Source organism: Ambystoma mexicanum, chromosome 14, assembly GCF_040938575.1.
Source record: "Ambystoma mexicanum isolate Mex_15411 chromosome 14, UKY_AmexF1_1, whole genome shotgun sequence".
NCBI classification, from domain to species: domain Eukaryota; kingdom Metazoa; phylum Chordata; class Amphibia; order Caudata; family Ambystomatidae; genus Ambystoma; species Ambystoma mexicanum.
In genome coordinates this window covers 158,677,501-158,697,248 of record NC_090940.1, presented here as the reverse complement: position 1 = coordinate 158,697,248, position 19,748 = coordinate 158,677,501, and the positions used below count along the sequence as shown (strand labels likewise).

Below are 19,748 nucleotides of genomic sequence, written 5' to 3'. Positions count from 1 at the left end.
GTGTTTTGCCTTCAGCGGGAACCCTTGTGTATCCCCGCCTAGGCTCCCGAGTGTCTGGGCAGGCAGGATGTTGAGGAGGAGTTTGCCCGAGTGCCTGAATAAGGCCTGAATAAGACCAGCTTCCACAGGGGGGCCTGGCTGTCCTGATTGGACAGCCAAATGCCCCCTTCTAAAATGATGAGAGAGATATCAGAGGAGTGTGTAGTGGAACTGTATAAAAGGTGAGGCTTCTGGAGTGAAAAGCAAGCCGACCAATGGAAGCTGAAGTAATCAAAGAAGATGACCAGATACGCCTGCAGTCCCTTTGCAGCACCGTGAAGGGACGACCGGTGCCCTGACCCAGTTTTCTAAATGACAGAGGAACTCCAGAAAGGACGGCTCCTTCCCTTTGACTGGTGGGAACAACCAGCCCCAAGACAAACTTTGTTTTGAGCCATCTCCAGAGGTCCTGTGCATTTCTAGAGCGAAGAAACGCCAATACCAGGAGGCCTGCTGCCCATTTTGAGTGCATCATCGATGAAAAGGCCGAAATCGTCCAAATCTTAGCTGAGCCCTCAAGGACACTCCAGAGATCTGTTCCAACTTGCCCAGCCCCCCTCAGCAGAGTGTGGGACTGTAGGAGGTGAAGAAAATTGACAGACCAAATTGCGTCCTTTGTGGGTGCTTCAGACCTAAACCGCTGCTTGTGTCCCTTCATTGAGTCCTAAATAGGATCTCCATCTTTCGTTATTAACTTGCTGCTACTTAAAGACTAGAGACTTGAAGAAATCCACAGGAACTCTTCTTATTCTGCTGTTTGTCACGACTTCAAGCCCTCTCTGAACTGTCTTTGGCTAGGGTTGTGTTTTTGGACTTAAAAGACTTGCTGTGCGAAGAAATAATCTCTAGAACCTTGAACCAGACCATTGTTACTCTAACCATGTTCCTTCCTTCAAGTTACTTTCTTGTATGTGTTTGCAGAGTAAATGTCTTAGTGTAAATCTGCTAGGAAATGCATGTGCGCGTAATTACTGATAATACGATAGCATTGTCTTTTCCCTTTCTAACGTTGCAACAAATGTAATCGTGAACCAACACAAAAGTGAGTGTCCTGTGAAGTATATTCCAAGGTATTCCAAAGTGTTCTAGTGCAAACATATGAGGTATTTGAAGTGATTATTTGATGTGCATGTCTAACTGGGTTCAGTGTATGTACTGTCAGTAGGACCTTAGGAAAACTCACCTAACAGTCACCCAAGACACTGATTGTTTGGTAACCTTTCATTTAAATTGTTTTCATGTTTATTTGAATGTTTGTTGTTTAGTGTGAGGGTTAGTATTGTGAATGCTAGGAGGTTTTCCCTTAGATCCTAGACTAGGTACGGAATCCCCTGGTAGAGTAGATTTAGTAAGGGTTTATTGTATATTTTTGTTTAAAATAAAATGTTAAACCTTGAAAATACTAAAGTCATGAGTTTCGCATTGCTGACCCCACACATTAGTATTTAACTCTCTTAAAGTCTACTCAGATAGTGTCACCGAAATGTATTCAGCTGCTTATTCTGCTCTCTTTGGATTTCTTCTGTTAGAATATGGGCCTTTTGTGCATTTAAAAGCTTTGTGAATTTTTGTTGACCGTAGTGACATATTTCCAGAAAATTTAAGTTGTTGATGCTTTTTGTCAGATGAAGCAACGTTGGCCAGTTGAGAATATGTTGTATGGAGAGCATGTCCTCCCTCTGGTCCTGTTTCTTTAGCATCATTGAGTAAGTATAGCCACCCTTGGATCTAGGAAGCTCAAAGAAAAGGCCCCTGTTTGGTCAGTGTCTGTTAGTCACTCAGGGATACCTTAGTGGCTGAGAAATAGTAATTCTTCTTTTGAAATGGGCCACATTGCATGCATTGCTTGCTCTGAGTTAGTGGCAGGAGTTTAAGCCAGCCTCTGCAAGGGCACTGGATGTCCAATAATCAGACTATTTTTCCAAGATGTCCTTGGACCCAATATCTAATCTAGAAACAAATATTGTATACATGCAACCATTCAGTAATACGTATATGCAGCTGAAGTCAAGTGGCATGCCTCTTCTTACATTGCCACTGAGCCCTGTCATGTTTATAGTATAATGTTGCGATCATACCCGTTTATATTCGAATATGTGACTTCCATACATTTTGCATTTTGAATGATACCTGGAGAAAAGAAACTACTTCAATAAGATAAGGAAGTTGGCTAAACCAATACCTGTGTACAAGGTAGCTAAGAGATATCACTATTTGACAGTTTTATTAATATTTTCCAGATGGGTAGGTGATGGTCTATTTAATTTAAATTATATACCTCCATGAGTTGAATATGGCCAAAATCCTAGCACAGAGATATGGTTCATGATGTTATGTCTTACGTAAGCAACGTCCAAGCTTTGGCTAGATCAGTTGGGTCAATAATATCTTGAAATGGATCACACGTTTTGTGAAGAGCATATTGGTTACCTAAGTTGCACACTGTGGTTTGATTGAGTTGACTGTGAAAGATTCGGACAGCATCACTTTGCAGAGCTTGGGAGCCTTTATCTGAGATTAGTCCATTTAGGATTTTAGGAAAGAAAAGTATCTTCGTTAGGGGTAGAATGCCTTTGAGGGTGATAAATGAAGAGTCTCAGCATTATATGTTAAAGAGGAATGGAAAGGAGGTGTATTGTTAGCTCATTAAATGAGGATCATGTTTTATTACATGCCATGTTTCACATGTTTCTTTGCTTCTTAGGGACTTCAAGCCCGGTTCAATCTGAAAGGTGAAATAATCCCCCCTGATGCTGATTTGCCTACTCATTTAGGTTTGCACCACCATGGAGAAGAAGCAGAGGTAAGCATCCACAATAGGCTCCTCCTGAAAGCTTGAAATAAATCCCTAGAAATCAAGGTTTGAAAGGCAGAAAGGCCCCTGTGGCGCGTCATGACCAACTTCTGCTGCAGTACTGGTGCAATCACTACAATAATGTATTTGTTACTTTATCAATATTTGTTGGAAGTCTGGGAGTGATGAGCTTCCAGCTATCGTTCATATTTCAATATTTAACTGACACAAAGCTTAATTCATTTTTTGTAGCTTTTGAGTGAGTTTGTATTCCATTCAGTGTCCTTCTCTTTTTGTTCATATCCTATTAAATATTTATTTAGATCTGCCAAATTTCCTCTCAACCTCAATTATTGAAGACTAAGCATATGAATATGTTTTGGTAATGTTACTTTTTTAGTCGTTTTATGCTCCGGGTTAATATTTTGTTTTATAGCAAAAGACAATTGTATTTTCCGGGAATAGCATGGCAAACATTGGAGACTACGGGTGAATGACACATCTAGCATTAGAGGTTGTCACAATCTAGGAACTGCACTCATTGGCTTACCATAGCTTGCATGACAAGTATTGAGTGGATTACGTGGGTGCAGATCCGAGGGAGAAGCGATTATTTGACCAAGCATTTACGTGGGATTGGTATCTGCAATATTTTATATATGCTGATGTGGCTAACTTACATATTATGGAGAACCACAGTAGTAGTCCGTACATATTGAGGCAGATAGGTTATGTGCTAAAAATTAGAAATGCGCATCAGTATTAAAGCAGCTACGTCCTGCTCATGCTGCGCTTTGCACACCAGTCCATGCAGGATTTTACTATGGGGCATTCCTATGTTTTAAATGTTTTGAGAAAATGGTGCCTATTATTAACTGGAGGGTACATTCTGGCAAGAGTTTTTGAAAGCTCTCTACCTCCAGAAATGAGTGTAACTCGTTTTGCCACTGCACCAAATGTGTAGCTATATTTTCAAGTTCAGTTGAAAAGGTAATTAGCAGTTGCAATCCTGGCTTACATGGAGAAACCATGTTTCTGATGTTTGTTAATCTGCTTAGAATCACATGCTGTGCATAGGTCCGACATCCAGTGGTCACTGCGGAGTATTGCATTTTGTTTTTCGTAGTCGAAAAGGGGACGTCGACAAGGCGTGTCTGAAACACTATCCCTATAGTGACGTGCGTTGTACCCACAATCCCTCACGCGTCGAGGTCCCTCAGATTGTTTTTTTCCGCCCAGCTTCTGGTCGCCTTCACGCGGAGCTCCTCGAGAGACATTGCAACTCCTCGACCTTTGGTCGTTTTTTCTCTAATATTAATAATCCCTCCCTCGACGCAGTTGTAAGCTGTTCTCCGCCGAAAAGAATCTTCGACGGAGGGTCGAGCGGAAGAAATCCTTCGGCGCTGCCGAACACGTGGCCTGGCCTCGCAGGCCATATACAGTAGGGAGAGTGGGGTCGTGGGACATCTCTGGGTCTTTTCTGAGAATGCCTTTCCCTTTCCCCTTCCTTTCCCTTGGGGTGTTTATCGCGATTTATTGCCTCGGCTATGGAGAGGACACCGTTTAGGTTTTGCCCACTTTGTAAAGGCAAATTCACTTGGAAGGACAAGCACTCACGGTGTAACCGCTGCTTGCCCCTCGATCACAAGGAGGAAAGGTGCGCGGCTTGTCGGCTTCTTAAGCCTAAAACTCTAAAAGACCGAAGGGTTAAAAGGTGGGCGGCCTACGCGATGTCGAAGGCCGAAGGTTCACCCGCCGCCGCTACCACCGACAGTGACGAGGAACGCGATAACACGACCTCCGCTACGGAAGTCGAAACCCCCTCTAAGGAGCGCTTACGCGCTTCGTCGTCTGTCCCCGGCCCCGACGGGCTCGGCTCACACCCTGCTTATGGGGATGAACACCCCGGCGACACAGACGCACACAAAGATCCACATAAACACACAACCCACGGCTCTTCTTCGACGAAGTCGAAAAGACCTTCGGCGCCCAAGGAGACGCAGGTTCCACCGGCGGCCTCCTCGGACCGTTCGGGTTCGAAGCCCCTCTCGCAACCGCAGCCGCGACCTGCGACTGGGCTTTCGGCAAACAAGGGCGCTGCCACCAAACCATCGGCCGGTGCGCATCAACAGAAAGCGCAGACCGCCGTAGAGCGTTCGATACCCATAGCGTCGAAAACTCAAGCTTCCGCCGACAAACGAGTCGCCGACAAGCGAGTCGCCGATAGCTTAGCAAGGATCGCTGTAGCCGACGCCCAAAAGCGTACGCCGAAGATTTCGTCGAGCGTTACGCATAAGTTAAAGGATACGCCGAAAAAGCCCGATGGGAAGCAGGGACTACCCCCTTCAGGCAGGGAGTCTCCCGACACACCAGAAGGTTTTTCGGAGGGCGACGGGACACTTTCCTCGACGCTTTGGGAGAGGTCGAGCCATTTCGAGTTAGATAACCCTATGTCTCCCCCGCCAGACCGCTCTGGGGTACCCCATGAAACTATGGAAAGACTCCACCTCTGTATGGAGAGGATGGAAAAGTTCATGAGCACCCAGGCCTCTCAAACACACAAGAGGACCAGAGAAGGGCCTCAGGAGGACCCCAGGGCCAAAAATCCGAGGCTAGTCGATCCCCAGCAGGACACAGCCTCAGACTTCCAAGATGTATATGACCTCACTGGAGAGGAGCAAGACTTCGAGGAAGAAGATGATTTCATGGACAATGAAGAACAGAACCAGGAGGAATGTCTGGAAGACAGAACAGACATTATAGAAGAAGGCTTCGGGGTTAACCCAGAAGTGGGACCTTCACACCCCTGGCAATCACCATCAGTGTATTCCGACACTGATGTCCTAAACCTAACTCCTCTGGACAATTCTCCAGTTAGGAACACGTCTCCAATTGACGATCAGCCGACGTTCAATGCACTGTTGCGCAGAGCAGCAGCGCATTTCGAACTCGACACCGGGGAACTCTCTCCAGAATTGGACTTTGTAGAAAGAGTGATTAAGGAAAAACCCCCGGTCAGCCAGACCATTCCACTCCTCGCTTCAGTAAAGAGAAGGATCATACCTTCGCTGTCCACTCCCGCTATGATCAAAAACTTTTCACTCCTTCACCCTCAGACCCCCTCTACATTAGGGGGCATTCCATTCCTGATTCCCTAGTGGTTTCTAATACTAGAAAGAGGGCAGGGGTACCACTTTCCACCAGTGAGGCACCCCCTGACAAGGAGGGCAAGAGGCTATATGCCCTTGCAAAAAGAGTTACTTCCTCGGCTGCCTTCTCAGCAAGAATTGCCAACAACAATTCCTTGCTTGCAAGCTACGCAGACGCGCAGTGGGCCAAACTGCGAAAAGACGCCGAGGAAGCACCGGAGCCTTTACGTACGCGCCTACTGTCAACTATTGGCGAAGGAACCCAAGTGAACCAGAGCATTGTTAAAAACTCTCTGGACGCGGCAGAAACAGCAGGACGTTCCTTGGTACAAGGAATACTCCTAAAGCGCCATGTATGGCTGCGCAACTCAGGCTTTAAACCAGAGACACAGGCGTCTTTGATAAATAAACCTGTCGAGGACGCTAACCTCTTCGGAAAAGCGGTAGATGAAGCCCTAGAGATGGCTAAAAAAGAGTTCGACACTATCAAGACTCTCGACCAGATCTCTAAGCCCACTACCAGGCGCGGCTATGGCAACAAACGCTTTTTTCGTGGCCAACGCCAACACCAACAACAAAATCAACATCAGCAATACCCTGCCACCAATTACCAAACCAATAGTGGGCAGTACAGCCAAAGAGGCCAACGCCGGGGCAAAGGGAGGGGTCGGGGATCCACCCCCAGAGGCTCCCAAGCCCCCAACAACTCCAAATGACGCGAAGATTCGCGTCCCCTCCCATGCAACACCGGTCGGGGGCCGGATAACATCCTTTCTTCCTGCATGGGAGGAGATAACGTCAGACCGTTGGGTACTGTCCACCGTAGCCCACGGATACTGTATCGAATTCAACAGTTCCCCATCCTACAGACCCCCGAAGGGACGTCGCATGACACCGGAACATCTTGCCATCCTTCTCCAAGAAGTACAACAACTACTGGAAAAAGGAGCCATAGAGGTCGTGCCTCTATCTCAGGTAACGGAAGGTATTTATTCAGTGTACTTCCTTGTACCCAAAAAGGATCTAACCATGCGCCCTGTATTAGATCTGCGCCCAGCGAACAACTTTATCAAACCCCAAAAGTTTCGTATGGTAACCTTACAGGAAGTAATCCCACTGCTTTCTCAGGGAGATTACATGACAACATTGGACATGAAAGATGCATACTTTCATATTTTAATGTTGCCAGCGCACAGAAAATACCTCAGGTTCATGATAGAGGGCAAACACTACCAGTTCAAAGTGCTACCCTTCGGCATAGCATCAGCACCAAGGGTATTCACGAAGGTGCTGGCAGTGGCAGCGGCCCACCTGCGCAGGTTGTCCATCCCAGTTTACCCTTACCTCGACGACTGGCTCATAACAGGGGATTCTTACGAAACATGCTTCTCCAATACCCAAAAGACAGTAGACCTTTTGTTCCAGTTGGGCTTCTCCATCAACGAAAAGAAGTCCAGTTTAGACCCCAGTCAAATCAAACAATTCCTAGGGGCTCTAATTCAAACAAAGGACGGCCTCGTCTTCCCCTCCAAAGAGAGGGTCCAAAACATGCTGTTTCAAATCCCTCAATATGTAACCGGTCGAGAGGTGACGGTACGCAAAGCAATGCGCTTGCTAGGAATGATGGCGTCGTGTATTTATTTGGTACCTCACGCGCGCCTGCGCATGCGCCCAATGCAAGAGTGGCTCAACAGCCAGTGGTGTCAGGCCAGCGGACTATGGGAGGATCTAGTTGTGGTCTCGCAGGCCTTAGTTCTCTCGCTACGGTGGTGGACAAAGGAAAACATGGAAAAAGGGAAACCCTTTGCCACACCCGCGGCGGAAGCCACTCTAACCACAGACGCATCCCTCACAGGATGGGGGGCGCACCTATCCCATCAGACTGCTCACGGAGTGTGGACTCCGAACGTAGCATCCAAACACATAAATCTACTGGAGCTACTAGCTGTGTTCAAGGCGCTAAGAGCCTTCCAGGAACACCTACAAGGCAAAACAGTAATGGTCCTTACAGACAGCACCACAGCCATGTACTACATCAACAAGCAAGGGGGCACCCACTCTCCAGGCCTGTCCAAGCTGGCCCAGAATATATGGAAGTGGGCTCTCAAACAGGACATGTTCCTACTATCACTACATGTACCCGGGGAACTCAATCTGCTAGCAGACAGTCTCAGCAGAGATTTCCCCCTGCCCAAAGAGTACGAATGGCGCCTGCACGAAGACATCGTCTTCGACGTCTTCACACAATGGGGATTCCCAGAAATAGACCTGTTCGCAACCCTGGAAAACTCACAATGCCTAAGTTACGCCTCCAGGTACCCCCAGAACCAATCCAAGGGGAACGGTCTGTCGATGCAATGGTCAGGGAAATTTGTTTAGGCTTTTCCCCCGACTCCCATTCTCAACAAAGTGGTGCACAAGATGCACCAGGAACAAGTGACCATGATACTAGTGGCCCCAATGTGGGCACGACAACCATGGTTCGCTCACTTGATGGAGATGTCTCTATCCCCCCCAGTAAAACTCCCCTGCCCGTACAACATGCTGTCTCAGGACAAAGGCAGGACTCTGCATCCATGCCCCCAGAACATGAACTTAGCAGCTTGGCTCCTGAGATCATAGAGTTCGGACATCTACAACTCCCGCAAAGATGCATGGACATCCTCAGGGAAGCCCGAAAACCGAACACTCGCCACTGCTATTCTAGCAAGTGGAAAAGATTTGTCATCTGGTGCAGGAGTAAAAGCATCAACCCTATTGACTGCTCTCCCACACATGTGGTCCTATACCTGACCCACCTATTGGATTCAGGTCTAGTGTTTAACTCCATTAAAGTCCACCTAGCTGCACTTTCTGCATACACCACTTCCCAACTCAAAGTGTCGTGGTGGAGGATCCCTGTTATAAAGGCCTTCATGGAGGGAGTAAAGAGAATACACCCCCCGATAGCTGACCCAGCTCCCGGATGGGACCTTAATGTGGTACTTACCAGACTCATGGGCTCTCCATTCGAACCCATGCACAAAGCATCTCTTAAACACCTCACGCTTAAGACTGCTTTTTTAATAGCTATCACCTCCATCAGGAGAGTAAGTGAACTTCAGGCTCTTTCTATTCTAGACCCCTTCGTTACAGTTCACAAAGATAAAGTGGTTCTACGCACTCACCCTAGGTTTGCTCCGAAATTTATTTCTAAATTCCACGTAAACCAATCTATAGAACTACCAACGTTCTTTCAAAATCCTTCCAATTTGGGAGAAAGGACTCTGCACACACTAGATGTACGCAGAGCGGTCATGTTCTACATGGAAAGAACCAGACCACTGAGGAAGACTAATCAGTTCTTCGTCTCGGTGGCAGCAGGAAGAGAAGGAGATGCAGTTTCAAAATCCACTATTTCTAGATGGATTGTTCAATGCATCACTCTCTGCTATACTCTTGCTAAGAGAGAACTGCCCTTTAGGCCAAGAGCACACTCTACTCGAGGCACGGGGGCATCCATAGCATTCATTGCAAATGTTCCCCTTGAGTCCATCTGCAAAGCGGCTACCTGGAGTTCTGTGCACACCTTTACAAAACACTACTGTCTAGATACACACTCTAGATCTGACTCCCAGGTGGGACAGGCAGTATTACGACACCTTTTCTCTACTGTTCCTTCTCATAACCCACCGCCAACTCCGGGTACTGCTCGCTAGTCTATGCACAGCATGTGATTCTAAGCAGATTAACAAACATCAGAAGAGAATGCATTACTTACCGTAAAAGCATTTCTGATGATTGTATCTGCTTAGATTCACATGCGCCCGCCCTTCCTCCCCGCTCGGATGGAAGGAACATAGACTTCCTTTATATATCTCTCTCTTTTCTGTACTCACTCACGTCTAGAAGGCTCCCTCAGGGCAGAAAAATACAAACAGAGGGACCTCGACGCGTGAGGGATTGTGGGTACAACGCACGTCACTATAGGGATAGTGTTTCAGACACGCCTTGTCGACGTCCCCTTTTCGACTACGAAAAACAAAATGCAATACTCCGCAGTGACCACTGGATGTCGGACCTATGCACAGCATGTGAATCTAAGCAGATACAATCATCAGAAATGCTTTTACGGTAAGTAATGCATTCTCTTATTTAATTAGCGGAATGCCAAATACTCAGTCCTAAACTCGAGTATCATTCTGATTTGCTGACAGTCATTTATTATCTATCAAAATACTCTGAGGGGGTCAGAAATGGGAGGAGGACAACTTTTGTGAAGGCTTTTTAACAGATGCCATTTTATTAAACTTGAAAGAGTTTGATTAAAGGAATAGTGTGCTCAAAAATATTATTGGCTAAAAATATATATAAAACATATTTTTAAACAAGCTTCCTATGTAGAGTTTTGAGCAAATGAGGCTCAAACTCAAAAATTTCAAGCACTAGGAGGCATCCATTTTGTGAAATGGATGAGCCGCCTGTTCTTGTGTTAATTTCTGCCCTTGCAGCACTAATGAAGCAAAAGCCAGCTAGCTGCAATACACAAAAGCTACCAGCAGGTGGCTTTTGCTTCATTATTGCCGGAGAGCAGAGATTAACACAACCTGCTGCTGGTAAGTGCTTTAAATTTCTTTTTCAAAAGCACTGGAAAATAAATGCTGCAGTTTTCTTTCTAACTAAGAAAGAAAACTGCAGCATTTATAACTTGTATTTATGTTTGCTGTTGCTTCAGCTTTGAGTCTCCTGGGCTCCCCCGCGCAGTCAGAAATACAACGTTGTTGTATTTGTAAATGCTGCTGTATTCATTGAAAGAAAAACCGCAGCATTTACAAATGCAACAACATTGTATTTCTGACTGCTGCAACTTTTGCTTGGAGTCTCCTGGACTCTCCCGACCCGGGGGAGCCCAGGAGATACAAAGGGAAAGCCGCCACAGTCAGAAATACAACAACATTGTATTTATAATTGCTGCGCCTTTGCTTTTTTCACTTTCATTTTATGTTTTCTGTGCTTCCCTTGGAGTGGGGAGCACCGAAAACGTAAAATGAAAGTGAAGGCAGCCTCCTCAGCTCATGCAGCTCTGCTCTGGCTGCAGTAAGCAAAAGCTCCCAGTGGGGCCGAGGGGGCTTTTGCTGCTTGTTTAGTGCCGCCAGGGCAGGCCTTAACATGAGCTGAGCAGGCTGCCTGAAATGGCAAAATGGATTCTCCCATGTAAACGCTTTGAGCCTCGTTTGCTCAAAAGTTTACATAGGAACTTCCATTAAAATTATGTTTAATGCATGTTTTGGATTATTGCCCATCTTTTGGGACAATAATATTTTTGAACGCACTATTCCTTTAACACCTCACTATTCCTACCCTAATGAGGATTTCCCTACATATAAAATAAGCTAAAGGAAACACTCTAACAAAAGGATTCTGTCCCTCACACTTGTACAAATAATAAACTGATTTTAGAAATCATCATAACAACATACACCAAAGCATTTGTGGCACAGCTGACACAAACTTTGTGCATCCAAATCTGCATGGGTTTCATGTACACGGTTGACTGTGCTGAAAGCTTGCAAACCCGCTTCTGCAAATGTCCAAGCACCGTAGATCCTGGAGAGTTTGGGTTCTGAGCCACACACTCAAGAAGAACTGCAGAGAGAGGCCTTTCATTTGGGAAACATGGACCCTACTTGTGTCTGACCTCAGAATGGCGTCTGGACACTTTAAGCCCTTTTTAGATGGATTTCTAGAATCTGGCCAGGTGAACATATTTTAGGAGGCCACCCTAGTTATAGTGAACAGGGGAACTCTGAGATGGTAGCCAAAACCCAATCAAGGTAGCAATGTAGAGCAGTCAAGGCTCTTATCAGGAGAGTGTGAGTGGGGTCAAGGGTCCACAATGAGTCCACGCATTGAAGTACACATTCATTCAATTTACACAGGTATGTATAAAATAATATAATTATTCTAGGCCCAAAACACACTAAAAATGAAACAAGCAGTTGATAATATTGCATAACACTAAATAATGAGCATATATACAGTGTGAGACAGGCATGGCAAGAGAGACACAGACACAAGTGACACAGTTTCAAAACCTTTATTCAATGAATCAGAATGGGTGAAATGCCTATCTGCCCTATCGCCATGGCGGGGATTGCCCAGCCTAAATAAACTAAGGATCGTCATCAAAGTTAGTGTGTCCAAATCAAAAAGTCTGTCTGTGTCCATACCTATACTTGCCCTCCCAACTAAGAGACAACTATAGTGAAGGGATAGTTCAACTGAAGAAGTGAATAACATAATGTTGAGAGCACTAGCTCCCTTTTCCAAATTAGGATACAGTTCAAATAGTAGGATCTTGTAAAGCTTGTACCCTCTGCGGTATAGTCTGTAGTTATAATCCACACAGGGTTTAATGGCAAAAAGTTCAGTTAAAATAAAAAGGTGCATAAGAGGTTCTGGCGTCCTTCCCCAAACTTCAGGTACCAGTTCATGAAGTATCCCGTTATCAAACGTTCACAAGAAACAGTCTTGTTGTATTCATTCAAGGCTCAGGGTTCCCTTCTCCAAATTCAATACAGTTCTTGCTCACAAAACAAAATTCACAGGTTCTTCTCACCTTACAACCCTTTCGTTGGAGCCCTCTCCTGGTCGTGGCACAGGTTTAGACTGCACGGTCCACCCATAACAAACCGCACAACCAGTGTTTCTTTATCCTTGGCATAACATTGGGAATTAGGGCCTTTCTTTACATATTAGGGCTTCCTGGTCTACGCAGTGTTAGACCACATGGTCCACCCATTACAAGTCACGCAACCAGTCACTCCAGCGCTGCCCTCAGACTCTTTTTTCAATTTGACAACTTGCTTTCTTATAATTCCGGGTACTTTTCTAGCCCTATTAACGATTCATGCTCTTCCACCATTTTGCAGTCTTTATCATTCTCTTTTTGCCTTCTGCTGGCCCCTCTCATCAGACCCGCACTTTGCTAGGCTTCTCTGCCCGTTTTTGACTCCTGCAGCCGTTCTTATATACTTTGCCAGCATTTGCTCCCACTCCGCTAGCTCCCCTCGGCAGATTTTCACTCAGCGGTTTTGGGAGATTCAGCCCTGTTACAGTGTTACGTTACTTTCCATTACCGGCCAGGCTCTCTCCTTCTGTTTCAAACTTGTACAACTTAGCAACCTGCCGCATGCGACTTGGAGGTCACAATGTATCTTCAGAATAGACGTGTGCCAGGTTTCATTTAGCCTCTGAAACGCACTGGCGTTCACGTTTGGGTCCCTGGCATTTTCGTTCTTCCTTGTGAAAGGCAGGGCTGCTCCACCTGCCCCTCTGACAACCCTGGGCTGCCACCCTCAGCCAGGGTAACGAGCAGTTCTGGGTGTTCACTACAGGGACCGCCTGCAGATGCGGCTTCATGGAGACACAGCTCCCTCGCCACACTACTGACTTTCCTGTGCAGACTTCTGGTGACTCACCACTCCATGCCCCAAGGCACACTCTCGGACACAACACCACTTCCTGCTGCTCATGCTCTGCGTTCCCCATTCTTCCTGGGTTGTCTGTGTCTATTTTATACTCCCAGGAAGGGTTGATGGGCTGCAGGTGATGGTAGTTAGTTTTAAGTGCCTAACTTTGCCTGACCTCATTAGTGGGACAAATGTATTGAAAGTACTGCTCGTATCTTCTTCTCAGTACTATAATGGTATTTTGAGGAATGAATATCTTGGGTCTCATAAGGAAAATGGGTGTGTTCCGACTTCCTCTATTCAAGTTATGGTGATAGTACCGGGGGGCTGATGGTCGTTTCCTTGGTTTTGGGACCTTATCAGAGAGGGGTGACCAGATGGAAAAAGGTGAGCGCACAGCATATCCTCTGTGATTACAAGCAAGAGAGACAAGGTTTGTATCAGGGGTTGTGCAAGGGTTTGGTCTCCTGCGATGTTTTCTCCTTCCCTTTCTTGAGGGAAAGTGCTGGGTAGGATGGGACTTGGGTGGCAATGTACCATGAAGGCTGAGGGGATATCGGGTGGGAGTTATCGGAGAAAAGGGGATACCATAGATCGCACTCGGGCGCTCTCCCCTCCGTCCCTAAGGACCCCCTGCCCAGATGAGCCCCCCTCGCTTGTGCGCTCCCAGGGTTGGGATCCCAGAGTTTCTCACAGCAGTCATCATTGGTTCTTAAAATGCATTCAGTTACTTAAGTCAATACAAGAAGGTGAGTAACTGATGCAGTAAGATGGAGCCAAGTCACAGGAAATATGCTCAAGCTTCAGAAGGCCAAACCCTATGAAGAGTGGAGCCTTGTGTCCAAAGGTCACAATGCTTCTCTCCAGAATGTATCTGATGCAAGTACTTGTGTTTGTGATTGTTCAAGAAAAGAGATGCAACAAAGTTACTGGTAAGTAAAAATGTGTTCTTATCTTAGTTTTCACTGCCCTGGTGCGAAGGCCAAAAAGTAGTGGAATGGAAAGATACAAAGAAACTTGTTCTCAATGTTATCCTATGGAGGACAGGGGGAGAAAAATGCTTTGCGTTTACTTACCCCACTGACTCTGATTTCCCCCAGTACTGAATGTGTCGACCGGGGCTCACTGGAGCGTTGTTTTTCCTGGTGGTTCCTGTGAGAGGTGTCAAGGAGCTGCAGGTGCAAGGATTTGTCTGGTCGGGTCCAGGAGCAGATTGCAACCCTTGGCAATGGAGAAATGCAGAAAGCACTGATGTAGACCTCTTTCAGACACTTCACAAGACAGGGGAAGGCGAGTTCCAGCGACGGCCACCGCACCCAGACAACGGCAGACATTTTTCCACTCGCAGTTGTAGAAGACCTTCCAGAGCAGGATCCTTTGAGGCAGGGAGGCTGAAATTAGCCAGGAAGGTGAAATATACCACAGACTGACAACTTCCAAAATTCAGACGGCAAACACAGAACGACTGTTCTAGCAAGGGAGCCCACTGGAGAGCTGGTCAGTCCGTTGGGTGGTATAGGGACACTTCCGAAGGTTCAGAACATCTGGATTCTTGAGAGCACACGAGGCTGGTTGGTCCCACAAGTCCAGGGGTTGAGGCACAGCACAGGGCCTTTGCAGATCAGGTAGTCCAACAGGGCTTCACCTGGTCAGATGCAGGAAAGGATGCTGGGCCTCTTCACGAGTCTTGTTCAGATCTTCAGTCGGTTGTTCTACACACAATTCTTGGCTCCAACACTGACCTCCAGAAATGGCTACAGGAGTCCTCTTATCCAGAGTCTACCCTGGAAGTGAGTCCAAGCCCACCAGTGGTAATGGTCTGCACCATTCAAACAGCCAGTAGTTGTCCAATCGAGGACAAATATTGGTTCCACTCATGCCCCAAACATAGACTCACTGGCACCACGGATGGTCACACTAAAGGCATCAATAGCATGCAAAAGCAGCAGCTTTCCGGGGCAAGTGCATGACCTTCGATGGCATTTTGCAAGGCAGGAAGAAGGCCAAACAACAACATGGCCAAAGAACAAGTGAAAATATTGTGGTATGGCCATTTTAGGGCACTAGCCACGTTTAGTAGCCATACGCGGTAAACTCGAATGTGCACACTAGAAATAGCACACAAATGCTAAAAATATGTTTGCTGGCACCACCTTGTATTTAGGCATATATAAAAGTAACAAAAAATCCCAAGTGTAAAAAAATAGGGTGATACAAAAGTATCCCCATTGCACTGCATTGTAAGTTGCTGTGTGCCATGTTAAAAAGCAGCACAAGTCAAAAGACTGATAGTCTGAAGGACTGATCAGTTACCCCAACAAATGAGCAAAAAGCCAGGGCAGGGAAGCTGAAGGCTTCACTTCCCTGTAAAAAGTTAGGACAGGTTAAAAAACAAAAGCAAAATGTTTGCGGGTCCACAGAACTATGGAGGGAAAGTTGCTAAAAAATAAATATTTCCCAACACTCCCTCAGACCACATTGCTCATGATGATCACGCAATTTGTGAACAAGGTCATCAGGAAATAGACACAGGTGATAATATTGTTCAGAAGAGGGAAAACAAATGGTGGGGTGGCGGAACCAGGAAGCTCTGACCCATCATATACCCTGGGTCTAACTAGGAAACTACCTAACCAATTCCAGGAACTTTGGCAATTAGAATTGATGAAACAGTATACAAAGAGATAGATGGAGGAAGGCACAATAGGAGTCAAGGTGGTGATCCAGAAAGGGGATGCAGGTAGAGTGTAAAAGAAAGCAAAGAAAACAGTTTACTGAGCTGTCAAGACGTACATGGGAAGAAAGAAATGTGTGTTGCCAAGAGCCTGGAAGAGGCTGTATCCCATATTCTGGCTGAAGCCAGAGAACCATTAAGAAAGGAACAATTGGAGCCTTTTGCAAGCTCAGGACTATTTGCGTGACCTTCGGCTGGTGGATCAGGATAACTTTAGTCTAAAAAACACCTAAACGGCAGGGAGGGTTGCTTCTGGTAATCAATTTAGGTATACCTTAAGGTGTGGGGGATAAAAAGTATAAACACTTTGTGAGTGATTAAATGTTAGCCAGCAGGGGTATATATCCACACAACAGTTTTTTGTAGTTTGGGAAGTTGGACTAGGGCACTATGTCCACTTAGATTAGACCTGCGCACTTGTTTTGTTGTTCCTTCATCCTTACACTGTTAGACCAAGTTATCGCTTCATTCTTCTTGATGCAACTCTTTATACCTTGTAGGAGTTTACCAACCCATATCCCTGAAACCCAAGCCAAAATGGGTTGGGGCAGAGACTCTGGAAATCACTCCCCATCTGCCCCTTTTACCCACACACTAATATGTTGTTTCTCCCCCTCCCGTGCACCGTTTCCACAGTGCAACCAAATTGGCTCTGCTGTTTGGTATAAATCTTCTAGCTTCCCAATAGGCTTGCACTCAACCCTTCTTGTAAGAAAAATAAAAGGTTTTCAATATCATTCCTTGTGTATTGAGTGGTCTGTTTCTTCCCCACACTTGCTAACATGTCTGTGTTTCTTTCATCATTTGCTCATATACATTTGAAAGCGCTAGAATTGTGCTAGAAGCTGCGATTTACTGTGGTCTTTTGAGCGTGAGGACCCCTCCTAGTACAGATTTAGTGATCATTGCATTCAACTGAATTATCTGCAGTTGTCCAATACTGTGTTGCTATGCTGTGGCCTTTTGCGTATGAGTGAGATGACCACTCCTTTACTGATTTCACGGTACACTACATTTATCATACTTGCTCTCAGTGTTCAACAAGCTACATTCACTGATATTTAAACACAACTATAAACTGGCTGGAAAGAGTGGGAAAACACGACAGGCCATCACTGGGAGGCTGGAGAAGGATGCAACTGAGCAAGGCGAGTGATAAAACAGCAGCTTTTACACTTTATTTAATTACTATAAGAGTTCATTTTGTGAGTACTATGTCATTTTGACATTAGCCGTATTTGGTTGGCAGAAAGGAAGCAGGAGTTTGGATTCTTATTTGAGCTTATTTTGTTTAATGGCGTTAGCTTACTCTTAATCGATGGGTTTGCTAATACAATACATTGCTATCAGCTGGAAGTGTTTCAGACAATATATGCCTTTGCGAATACAGCTCTGTCGGCCAACAGCAAACAATACTCTTCAGAGTAAGTATGAGCAGAGGATTACAAGTAGGATTTTAAAGCTCTACTCCATTTTCAAACGGGTACAGCTCTCGTTCTCTAACGGATAAACTTGCCCCAGACTGAATGCCAACGGTTACTGAAGGTGGGGCTAAGTTTGACTACCTTAGCACCAATAAGAAATAATCAGTTGGCACACCATGTAGAGCTCGATGTACTAATCCCCACATGCTAGAATGTGTGTATGGACTGGTTACCAGTCATTTGGTCGAAAAAAAAGGTTGACAGGACAAATGGTCGACACCATTTGGTCGAAAGACAAATGGTCGAGTTTTTTTTTATTTTGTATTTTCATTTTTTTAATTTTTTTTGCGGGGGGGGGTCCCCCCGCAATCCTCTTTTTTTCTAAAAAAAACCCCTTTTTTTCCGTAAACGAAAACCTAAAAAATATATATATATAAATAAAAACAAAAATTCGACCATTTGGCTTTCGACCAAATTCCGTCGACCATTTGGCTTTCGACCAAATGACTGGACAGCGTATGCACTTATAGCGCATACCCAGGTTGCAAGCAACTGGTAAGTCTACATGCGGTATGAGCTGTATTGATTATAACAATACATTTTGTGAGTGGTAGATTGTTTAAAGATGACTGAAGTGTTGTCTGGAGAGTAGGCTTTTCAGTTCTTTCCTGGAGTGCAGGATGGAATATGCTTGTCTGATAGACATTAGAGGATTATTCCAAATCATGTGTGCATCGCATAGCAAGGCAAGGCAAGGGCGTGATTCCTCCTTCTCTACTCTTTCTTGCAACTCTTGACTTTGGGGACAGATATTTTGAGGCTTAAGTTTCTCTGCCAGGAAATGGGGGACTGCTGGAGGTAACTGCCTCGAAGGTGAGAGTTGCTGTTTTGAACCTGATGCAATGGCATTAAGTGGGAGCCAATGGAGCACTCTCTTGACTGAATTGATGGGGCTGAATGCCATTGATATGGGATGCAGTTACACGCTCAACGGCTTTAAGAGGGTCCAGGGTGGCTGCTGGGGAAGCCTATTGGAGACATGTTGCCACTGTCTATGTGGGAAAGAACTAATGCTTGGTTGGTGGGGTCTGAAGTTGTTGGCATGGCTGAATGCTTTGATTTTGTAAAGGAGTGAAAGCCTCCTTCTCATAGACATTTTATAGTATTTATGTATTTGATCAATCTTCTCATATTGTAAACATGGTAAACATTTACCTAACCTTGAAATGAGCAATCGTTTTCATTCCGCTACTGGTGCGGCCAAATGTGTGCTTTTGAAGGAATAGTTTGACGTAGTAAACCCTTACAATGTAAAGCTGTTTCATTGGGCGCCAAAGCATTTGTTAATTCAACATTGGAATGCTGTATCTTACAGAGAGCTGGTTATTCACTTCAAGAACTCTTTCACCTGTCCAGGAGCCAAGTGATACAGCAGAGGGCTCTGGCACTGCAGGTGCTGGGCCGCATTGTCCAAAAAGTGAGTTGTTTGAATACTTGATTTCTCGTCTTCACCTGTCTTTGTCTATCTGGTTTCTGTCTCTTATGTGTGCATTTTTAATTTATTTAAAATGGTAAAGGCAGTAAGTGAGCTGATATAGCTTTTTGGAAATTGACCACTTTCAGCATATAGTGATGCCCATTGGCAGAAGCAGCATTTAAAGGTAACTTAAAATTAATTCCTTTGAAAGAAAAATTGTGTTATATTGAGGTTGATTAGTATAGAGATATTTCACAAAGGAAAATCATTGCATATGCCTGAAGATGCACACGTCTGGAACCGCCTCACTTTCATTATTGTTGGCGAGTTTTACACATGTTGCTGTCTGTGACAGAACTTGGAAAAGCCCACCTAAGGTGACAGGGTTGTGCCCCTTAGGTTTAACCTGAGCCACCCAAAGTTTTGGTAGCATTGACTGAGCAGTCAGGCTTACTCTAGGCTTACTCTAGGTGGGAGAAGGGCTGCAGTGAGGCACACAGTACTTAGAGTGTACAATTAGTTCAAGGAAACACTGACACACTAGAAGTTAGGCTTGCGACAGTACCTTTTCAATGAAGACCTTGGTGCAGCAGGACGGTGCCCAAGGTAAGGCAACAGTTGTCCCCCGTTCAGGTTTCTTGGCCTGGGTGGCTGAAGAGGAACTTTGGAGGGGACAGACG

General features: G+C 45.5%; 1 protein-coding gene across 3 annotated transcripts in view; it reads left to right on the top strand.

Annotated features, from left to right (window-relative positions):
* RPAP1 (RNA polymerase II associated protein 1) overlaps positions 1-19,748 on the top strand; it is an 850,859-nt gene that overhangs the window by 349,987 nt on the left and 481,124 nt on the right. For all 3 annotated transcript variants that reach the window (XM_069638789.1, XM_069638790.1, XM_069638791.1), the window contains exons 9-10: positions 2,744-2,842; positions 18,967-19,068. In XM_069638789.1, the coding sequence (XP_069494890.1) occupies positions 2,744-2,842; positions 18,967-19,068 (201 nt within the window). The remainder of the gene's footprint in view (positions 1-2,743; positions 2,843-18,966; positions 19,069-19,748) is intronic.